The sequence below is a fragment of the Megalops cyprinoides genome, chromosome 15, assembly GCF_013368585.1.
Source record: "Megalops cyprinoides isolate fMegCyp1 chromosome 15, fMegCyp1.pri, whole genome shotgun sequence".
NCBI classification, from domain to species: domain Eukaryota; kingdom Metazoa; phylum Chordata; class Actinopteri; order Elopiformes; family Megalopidae; genus Megalops; species Megalops cyprinoides.
The window spans coordinates 10,743,261-10,753,755 of record NC_050597.1 but is presented as its reverse complement, the minus strand read 5'-3'; the positions used below and the strand labels follow the sequence as shown (position 1 = coordinate 10,753,755).

The window sequence follows — 10,495 nt, the reverse complement described above, 5'->3', positions numbered from 1 at the left end:
GAAATAATTTGCGATTTTTTTTTTTTTTTTGCATAGAAGTGATGTAAAAGTAGTCCCAGCTCTCTCCTGTGTAGGTAATATGTTAACTAGGCTGTAGTTGTTTAGTGCTACCATTCCCTCCCTATGAAGGACTGAGTTCTTTAGTTTGTGTGGGGAAAACAAAATGGTTCAAATTTGAGGTTTAAATTCTTTTTCCTTCTCTGCATGCTGCATCATGTGCTGTGGGAACTATTGGAACATTCATACTGTATGAAAATGAGTACATAAATAAACCATTGGAAACTTGTTATTGAAGCTCATTTACTTTCTAACAATACATGTCACAACCATAATTGTTTGGTTGCTTTAACATACACTTTGTATTTTTTCCCACATCAATAAGTCATTTGTTAATGAAAGCCATCCATGGACTGAGATGATTCCAAAATTTCCTTTTGGAAATTCCCAGTATAAGATACTAAGGGTGAGGATGCAGTCCGAAGTCCATTAATTCCTGTTACTTTATGCCACCAGGCTTGTAAAGAAAGTTTTCTGCCAAGCCAAATGCACACATACAATGTGTTTCAGTCTCAAAGAGGATGTCCATGAAACTCCAGATATTAGAATCTCTCCGCTGCCCGACTGGCCACTGCTCTGATGTTACCGTAGACCTTTGAAGGTGGACTTCCTGTGGTAAAGAAAGAAAAGCATTGCTCTATCTGGTGTGGCTCTTGAAATGTCCAAATTCACGTTGTTCTCAGCACATACCAATTTTAATCACAGCAAGGTCATGGTAAATCACACTGAATAATCAAGACCAAAGTATATAAAATCAACAAGGGCTCTCACCTAGGATTAGGTTGCATATTGCAGTCCTAGCCATTTTTATGTTCTGGAAAGATCCCAATATGTGCACTTTCCTGAAACAAAAGAGGCAGACTTTCTATACATTTAAAAGAGCAACACTGTCCTTCAAGATCACACACTGTTGCTAAATCACAATTACTACAAGGCCCTCATCTGAGCAAAAAAATGAACCAAACACTACTCACGTGTCAGCAAGCACAATTCTCGTCCTGGTCACATTTTCAATCGTGAATTTTGTTTTTCCTCCTTTCCCAGCTATTCTCCCTATGGCTCTGGAAAGATGGTCTCCTTTGAGGGGTTTCACTTAGGGAAAACATAATAAAGGCAATAAGAATACTTCTGCATATATTAACCTTTTTACCTGAATATACAGTAAATTCCATGCACATCCCACTTAACATGATTACAATCACACTTAATTTTAAACAACCTTCACCATTTTCTATGCAGAAGTTGTTCCTTTCTTAGTTGTACAGCCTATATATATATAACAAAGCAAGCTCCAAAATATGTATCAGCCTACAAATTTAGGGACCCATTGTCTGACCTTTGAACAAACAACCCCACAACAGTGGAAAAAGGAGCTTGTTTTCTTTTTTCCATTCCAAGATAAGCAGCAGCAGATTTATAAACAAACACAGTATGGCTTTCTTTTATGAATCAACAGCAGCTCCATGTCTTAATACTAAGTCTTAAATCAAAGGGTGCAATCTGGATGTCATGAAAAATATGGGAATGGAAAAAGATACGCTGCAACTTAACCTAGGGCCACATCAAAAAAATGTTTGTTCAATAAATCTTTAAATATAAAGTTTACATCGATTACTTACCATCTGTCACATCAAATGTTTCAAGAAAAAGTTCATCTAATCTGATCAGAGCGAGTGCATCCTATGAACAAAGATAAAATTAATTTCATGGGATTCTACTACATTATCTGTTTGATCAAAGGGCAGTAGATTGACCCAAAAAACCATTCAAGATACTGACCTCTACTTGAAATCCCAACACAAACGCCTTCACAAAATCTGCAGCCCTTGTGAGTGCGCCAATGTCTTGCGTTTCTTTACATGTCTGAAATTCCAACAAGAAAAAATGTTTCGGCTTTTTTTTCCCCTACTGTGCAGCTAGTAAATTTTACCATGCAACTGAGGTAGCAATACTGGTCGGATACTTCTCCAAGGTGAGCAGGAACAGCAAAAAGCCTCAGTGTTTGGTACAATGTGTGTGCCCACCACAGAATCTCCAATGGAGTAGCTGGGAAGAGTTACTACTCCGCAAAATACATAAATGACTGCTTAATACGCATTAGTAGACAGTTTCCCTGGACTTTGTGGGATGTATACCGACAGTCATATTGCACAGTGATTGTATCTGAGGCTACCTACAACAGCGTCCACCCTTTCGCATGAAGGCAGGGTCTCTGTCCCAGAGAAAGAGTACTATGGAATTTACAGAGCCACAAGCTCATGACTTGGATGGCAGGAGAATACCATAACTGCCTATTGTCTTAATAAATATTTGCATAATAGAATGATTCGATATGCCTAGTTAACTAGGGAATAACCAAGAGTTATGTACTTACCTTAATTTCAACATTTCTTGTTTTCAGGTTAAACCTGACTTGAAGTTGTAAATGCTCAACGATGGGAGTGAAAATCTTCAGCCAGTTTTCTTTTAAAGGTGTGTATCGGTGAGAAGGTACAGGAATTTTCCGCATTTCATCAGAACCTCCCTAGAAAATAAAACGAGTATCTACTTTAGTACACAACAACATAACCAGGATTGAAAACCCTTCAATTGTTTTTTTTTTTTGTTTGAAACGCATCAACCATCCATACCTCAACACAAAGCCAGCACTATGTATGAACTGGGCTGTTTATTGTTTAGAGAAAAATACGTGTATGACGACAGCACCTTCCACAGTGTTTGTAAGGAGGAAGCATGAAATGATACACACATAAATAACGGCACGATGTGGTGACTATGATCTGCCAATTAAGTTATCTAACTACTTTATGGTAGACAGACACAAGCGATTTTTGGTAGCACTATAGAAGTAGACGTATTCTAATGTTAATAGTGGAGCTTACGCAGATATTAATGTACTTCTCACTTATACACATCACTTACAGTAACACGACCTGGCATAGCGAAGTCACTAATATGTGTGTTAGATATGTCTGAACATATCTACCAATATTTGTAGTGCAAATAACAATGGGAAACTAATGTGGCACAGGCATATTAAATAACATGGCAACTTATCATTTGCCAAAACACGTTAATACCAAGGTGTCAGTCAGGGTTAACTAGATAGAACACGCGCTGCTGCCATCCGATTTGGGTTCCCCTAGAGATCACAGAAATAACCCCGTCAATTCGTAAAATACATTACACTCGACAGGAACTGATTTTTGTCTGCAGCATTTTTAACTACCTTCAATTTCTCCCCAGAGATTGGAGGAAACTCAGGTCTCTTGTGTGCCACAGTCTCGTCGGATTCCATTTCTACTTCTCCCAACTTGCGCTTCTTAGTCTTCTTCGATTTGACTTCCTTAAATTCTGCTGTAGTGCTGTTTTCACAGTCCATGGTGGCGCTTCCTTCGGCCTTTGTTTCCGTATTATTTTCACCATCCATTGTAAAACTGACTAGAATTCGTATTATAGCTTTTAAAAACCCTCAGTATACAACTGATAAGTCGACCACATGTAGTTAGCAAGTCGCCATCTTGAAAGAGGGCTTGATATGGGCCAACCAGAGACTGGTGTCAGAGATTGAAAATCATCATGGAGATTGTCTGATCTTTCTTCCCGCAGGCCTCAGATAAGGAGTTCCGGTTTTTGTTGCTAACCTCTCACCGCCAGGTGTGTCATTTAAAGCAAGTTCCGGTTACGGACGTTGCTGTGCAAAAGATCTTACTACTATAAAGTATCTCTGCTTTTCATGTCACTCAGGCCCCCTTTTAGTTGGCTTTGCTATATGAAATGCAAGAACTTTGGAAAAAAAAACGACTATTATTTAGATATCAGTTTTTCCTTACAAAAATAGTACGTATACTAAATTGTTTGACATAAAAATTCACATTTACTTATGTATCCCTAAAATGAATGATATAAGTGAGCACGTTAATAAGGCAGATAATTGGTTTCCTATGAAGCGTCCGGGGTCCTACAAGTGTGTTGTGAATGTAGGCATATGACGGAACTTGCCGTTCGCAGGTGGTGTTAATGTACCGCTGCTGCAGTTGCTGAAGCTAGTCCGTTGAACTTTACATATTATACAGAACGTTCTGTTTGCTTAACAGTTTGTGTTTCATATACATTTATTGTTTTGCATCTGCCGAACCATGACAACTCCCTTTGAAAAGCCACAAATCATATCTCATATCCAGAAAAGTTTGAATTACACAGTATTTGACAGCAAATGGATTCCGTGTAGCGCAAAGTTTGTTTGTATGGGCAACTTCGCCAGAGGAACCGGAGTGATGCAGATTTATGAGGTTCAGCACGGAGAAGTTCAGCTGGTGAAAGAGGTAGCTAATACCATTCAACTTCACAAAAGAGGCGATTGTTTTATGTCCCTAGCTAAATGGCTAACTAGCTCGTTGTGCATTTCTAGAAAACTCTTAGCTAGGTTGCCATGGCGATAACTTGCATGTTTCCTCGCATCATAGGCCAGAGCACCCCCTTTTCAAACCCCAAATAGCCATCGTTTGTAGACTTTGGCAAATGTACCGCTGGAAACTAACTAGTCTAGCTAACTAATTGTATTTTGCTTTCTCATGTGCCTTTTGTAGTTTTATGTTATACGCTCTTAGCTATTATACAGTATGTCTCTCAGTAGACAGCTTTCTGGCTGGTATGTGGCTCTGGCCATCGGTTTTCCTGCATGGAACTTCTGTAATTTTATGTCATCTTTTATGTGCTCTTGGCTAACAGCCTATCTGTCAGTAAACAGATTACTATCTAGATAGCCAACATGTTTCGAATGCCGTTCTAACCATAATGTCGGTTCCCCTACAGATTGAAAAAGCGAAGCCCATAAAGTGCGGGACATTTGGTGCCACGTCTTTGCAACAAAGGCATATAGCAACTGGAGACTTTGACGGAAACCTCAATGTTTGGTGCGGTATATCATTTTGTCATTTTACTTTGTGCATCGTTTTACTAACCTACAGCCTATGAAGTTACATATCAAGTACATATCCATGTACTGACATTTATCCTTTAAACATGAGTTTATGCAGGTTAATTTAGTTATATTTTCATTGTGATTCAAAAACCCAAGTCTGTATCCTTAAGTTTTTTTCCTGAATTAAAATTTCAATTTATTTACCATGACATCAACCTTCTCAACTAGCATGTAAGAAAACTGCAAGTTTTGTAGCGGGGTACGTTAAAACACACATGGTTTTGGTGGACTATAAGAAACAACTTCGAAAATACAATTAGTGTTCAGATCCAGGGAAGTTCATTTTTGTTTAGGGTGACCTTTATGTCTCTGCAGGAATCTTGAGGTACCAGATGTTCCGGTATATTCTGTGAAGGCACATAAGGAGATTGTGAACAGTATTGATGGTGTGGGAGGCTTGGGGATAGGGGATGGTGCCCCTGAAATTGTGACTGGAAGCAGAGATGGTATATATATATTTTTCTCTCTAAAGGATGTTTTTGTTCTTCTGTAGTTGGATAGTTCCACAATATTTAATCATGCATGCTGCAATGTAACTGTTATATGACAGAATGTCTTCTGTTTTTTCAGGGACAGTAAAGGTTTGGGACCCCAGGCAGAAGGACACACCTGTGGCAAATATGGAACCAGTTGAGGGAGAGACCAAAAGAGACTGCTGGACAGTCGCATTTGGTGAGGGAAGAAAGTTGTATTTTTTAACTTTATATATCAAGGCAAGCAAGGTACTTATCCATTATTGCTGCAGTAAAATACTCAAGCATATAAATGGATGATATGTTAATATGGTATATAGGCTAAGCTGTTCTGGATAAGCATGTTTGTTAAACAAATACATTTAATGTAATATTGTAGGAATTTTTTTTGCCATTGTTTCACTCATTTTTATGATGCTATTTATGCTTCAAATGTTTTTTATGTTATATGATTGAATTCAGATAATATTTTACAAAAATAGTTAAGCTATATATTAAAAATTTTCATGTAAGTAATGTCATGATTGATTATTGTGTTGTGTTATTAGCGTGGAGTGTTCTTATATATGAATTGCCTCATAAACACAATTACCATGAATATATAAATCTCATTCACTTTTGCTTTGCTCAGACTGTGCATTTTCTGTTCTGAATTGCACTGTTTTTTTGTTTTGTTTGTCAAGGTCACGCATTTAATGACCAAGATCGCTGTGTCTGTGCTGGATACGACAATGGGGACATCAAACTCTTTGATCTCAGAAACATGTCACTTCGGTGGGAAAAGAACATCAAAAATGGGGTAGAGTCGCACTACAGATAAACCCAATAAAAACATGTTATAGTTGAACATAATTGAACATAGCATGAAATGCTATGAGCAATACTAGTCTTCAATTGGTAGATTACTTTGGAAGTTTTTGCTTAAATGATATCAGCAAATTTAAGGCCAAGTAGCGTCATGCTGAATGGTGGTATGTGTTTACACATGTTGTGTTTGTTAAATCTTGAATAACTGGACACATGAAGAGGGATATTGTCTTGAGTATTTATGGCATGTAGCATTACTCTGGCTTTTCAAATAGTAGTACAGCTTTCAGATTATTTTATCCCATTGGTCTCAAAGGCTAACCCCTCTTTCGACACATTCTGAGTCATGGAACCAAATTGCCTTGGGAGATGTTTTTCATGACAGGGGTTATTTTTTTAGGTCATGGTTGTATGACAAATATGGAGTGAGACAGTCTGTGAGATGAAGCCTAATTGTTACTTTTTTCTTTGTAACTGGCAGGTGTGCTGTGTTGAATTTGACAGAAAAGATATCAACATGAACAAACTCGTGGCAACATCATTGGAGGGGAAATTCCATGTTTTCGACATGAGGACACAGCACCCCACCAAAGGTTTTGCCTCGGTTTCCGAAAAGGTAATTGAGTAAAAAGAGATTTGCACAGATGGAAAACGTGTCAGAGGCTATATTTGACCTGTTTTGAACATGTAGAAAGTGCTCTCTTCATAGAGTTTTCACAGCTGGAACCATTTGCAGCCATGTTTTCTTTTCTTGCTGTTGAACCTGTGGACATTGGCCAAAGATGACATTTAGCCAGTGGGGTGAGAATTTGAGTTTTCGCTCTTCCTCTGTGGAAAGGCACCTCACTAGTGTTAAACAAATATTCAGGTGGCCCTGTGTAGACTTGGACAGTTCAGAAACATGCTTCTTGATAAATTTGTGCAGTTCACAGAATGGTCAACAGTTAGCGTGTACAAATGTATGCTTTTTTAATATTTGCAATGCAGTTGGTAGCCTGATCAAATACATTCTGTACCAAGGGCACATTGTTCCTCATAAATTGGCATGTGCCTTCCAATTTAGGAGTAAATATGCAGCTGAGGTTGAAGTGAAAAGAAATTTATCACAGTTGAAAAATCCAATGTCTGTAATTGGATAGCATTTTAAACATCTGTCATTGTTCATATTTATATAAAGTGTACTGTACTGTATTATTAATGCATTTGCCATGTAAGACAACAGATTTTCATGTGATGCGGAGTTGATTTTTTTGTGAGATGCGGTAACAAAGCATACATACCAGAAGTGTGGTCCTGTGTGCCTTACGTACTGCATTTTCCATTTCAGGCCCATAAATCTACAATTTGGCAAGTGAGACATTTGCCACAGAACAGAGATGTCTTCATGACCGCTGGAGGAGCAGGCAACCTTCATTTGTGGAAATAGTAAGTATAGAAAAGAGCCATGTAAGCAAAGAGGATACAACAGCACTGTCATGAGTCATGCTCATTATTAAGTCGAATTATCGTTAATAGAAGTAATAATAATGATGATAATTGTCATCATTAGCAGAAGCAGCAGTGGTCAGGGTTAGTATCGGCATGTCATTTACCAGGGCATATGGTGTAAGACGTAGAGTGCGTATAGCATGAATTACATTTACTTGAGTCACAAGGATATTGGATTGTGTGTGAAAGGTTTAAAAACTTTAAAAAGATTTTGGCAACATGTGACAAAGAAGCTTGATGGAACATTTAAGAATAAGGGAAGTAAGAACGTGGAATTGCAGTAAACCTTGTGATGACCGAACACTTTCTCGGTTCTCTCTCAGCGAGTACCCAGCTCAGAGGAGCAAGAAGGACACTGACAACATTGATATGGGTGTGGCTGGAATGGTGAACCTCCTGCAAAACGTGACTCTGTCCACGCAACCCATCGCCAGTCTGGACTGGAGTCCCGACAAGCAGGGTCTCTGCGTCTGCTCTGCCTTCGACCAGACTGTCAGAGTCCTTATCGTGACCAAACTCAACCGGGTGTAAGCTGAGCCTGCCACACCCCTCTCCAGCCCCCCCCCTCAGCCCAGGCTGGCACTCTGAGCTAAAGAGCTACGCAGGCCAGCACTGCACGTCAACTCATTGCTGTCCACACAGTGTTAATGTTCTAAAAATTAATACAATGTCTTTTTATAGATAAGACCTTAATATGTGACTTGATCAGAGTTGAGTGAGTAGATGAGCGTGAGTTTCTGCGATGCTGTTATGTGATTGTAATTTCACTCACAGCCCTTGTTCTTAATTGATGTTGCTGTTCTAAATTTGTTCATCAGAATTTCCCTTAAATACACAACGTGATATGAAAAGTACCGTGTTCCAAATGTGGCATGTAACACAACTCAAGTATTTTACAAAATGAACCCCAAAAAAAAAAAACTGAAGTGACAAGAAAAATTAAGAAGACACAAAATGCAAGTTAAGTAATTAACTAATGATATGTTCAAAACATGAATCTCTCAGAAGTTATATTTTATATTCCTCAAGAAGGTACTGCAACAAAAAGGTTTATTTGAATTTCATCAGTCTTATTAACTTTTCACCATGCTTAAAACTTTAAGCAATATTAAACCACTGAACAAACATATTTAGGTTGTTTCTAACCTACAATTTATTGGGTATCCAAAGGAAGTTCACATAAGCACACTGAGGCAGAGAACACTGCCTTCCATTTCTCATTGTTTGTACACTTCCACTCCAGTGTAATACAAGTTAATGAATATTTGATAGTAGCTCGAAAAGCATTTTCAGGTGGCGGTTAGCCATTTAGATTTTTACAGAGATTTTATTCCATAAGATATCCATCAGAAAATAATGATCCCTTCAACACAGCTCCTCTTCCTCTCCCATTTTCCAGCATGCACTGAGGTGTGCTAGGATGTGATGCTATACTGAATTCTCTCAATTTTCAAATTGACTCATCTAAAGAGCTCATTTGTGGGAATTCTTAGTTTCAGTGACAGTGAAGAACAACACATCCATTAATAGACATGTTGAATGATGCTTCAATATGATTATAAAACAGCACATTAACTGTCACTGTGAAAACATGATTTCTTTATATCCAACACTTGAATTTGAAAAAATCCTGAAGGTCTTCATCTTCCACAGATTTGTCATGGATACCAGCATACACAGTCTTCAGGAGGTTTGTTTTAAATTTTCCATCAAGAACATCAATATATTTTTCCAAACATCCTGCAAAAAAGCATAATATTTGTTAGATCTGCAGGATACATTCAGCCATGCCACTAAAGTATTTCTTAGAGATTGAAACCTTGACTCTAAAAAATATAAAAAGTAACCTGAGTAACCACAAATCTTATAAAACAGAATGAGCTTAGGTATGTTTCATCATCTCAGCAGTTTTGTGAGATCCACTGTCTCTGTGTTACTAATGGCTTTCTCCAAGTTCATCCATTAACTTACCGAGGCCCATGACTTTCCCATATGCAATGAGACTAGGGCCCAGCTGTGGGTGGTCATACAGCTCATGCTTCATGAGAATGTGGACAATCTCGCCCGTGATGAAGGCATCGTCAAAGCTCTGCTGACTGTCGGGTTTGAGAGGGAACCTGCAGTAAACGTCCACAGCAGCCAGGGGATCCGAATGTACCAGAAGCTCAGCCAGCTCAATGTAGGCATCGTGAACCTGGAACATAAGCCTACTGTGCTGAATGGTCCTGTCTAATATATATGAAGAGCAATAATATAGTCTTTGGCCAAACAAAGCAAGAGTAGGGTCTTTGAAGTACATTAGAAAATAAAGCATGAAAACCACAATGCTTATGATGCTGACCTCTGGTGCCATGGCGATGACCTCTTGATAGAGTTTGCATGCCTGTTCCTGGGTCTCAGTTGAGCGAGAGAGGGCCCGGGCCAGACCCAGACGTGGGGAGTGAGACCGGCAGTTGATAGAAGTGGGGAATTCACTTTCATTCTCCATTACTGGCCTCTCAACAGTGAGGGCTAACACAAGCATGACACATTAAATTGAGTTCACAGGCCTTTGTAATTTAGATTACATACACTTGAGCATAAATCTGGTCTAGAAAGGCCTTAGTTAAGAAAACCAGTATGTGAATAAAACTGCAGCTCTTCACTACTTGACCATGGCAAACAATAACATGAGGAAGTGTCATAA

The 10,495-nt window shown here is 38.7% G+C and overlaps 2 protein-coding genes across 2 annotated transcripts; one reads left to right on the top strand and one right to left on the bottom strand.

Annotated features, from left to right (window-relative positions):
• Nucleotides 1-14: 14 nt before the first annotated feature.
• pno1 (partner of NOB1 homolog) lies at nucleotides 15-3,577 on the bottom strand. Its single transcript, XM_036546553.1, has 7 exons — nucleotides 3,287-3,577; nucleotides 2,432-2,581; nucleotides 1,837-1,920; nucleotides 1,677-1,737; nucleotides 1,032-1,149; nucleotides 829-899; nucleotides 15-667 (listed from the first exon to the last, which is right to left on the bottom strand). Exons 1-7 carry the CDS (start codon nucleotides 3,485-3,487, stop codon nucleotides 600-602), a joined length of 753 nt encoding a protein of 250 aa, XP_036402446.1. The 5' UTR covers nucleotides 3,488-3,577; the 3' UTR covers nucleotides 15-599.
• A 457-nt stretch (nucleotides 3,578-4,034) lies between these two features.
• On the top strand, nucleotides 4,035-8,712 carry wdr92 (WD repeat domain 92). The gene is made up of 8 exons (XM_036547190.1): nucleotides 4,035-4,382; nucleotides 4,873-4,973; nucleotides 5,357-5,487; nucleotides 5,612-5,713; nucleotides 6,198-6,313; nucleotides 6,803-6,937; nucleotides 7,649-7,746; nucleotides 8,133-8,712. Exons 1-8 carry the CDS (start codon nucleotides 4,197-4,199, stop codon nucleotides 8,338-8,340), a joined length of 1,077 nt encoding a protein of 358 aa, XP_036403083.1. The 5' UTR covers nucleotides 4,035-4,196; the 3' UTR covers nucleotides 8,341-8,712.
• Nucleotides 8,713-10,495: the final 1,783 nt, after the last annotated feature.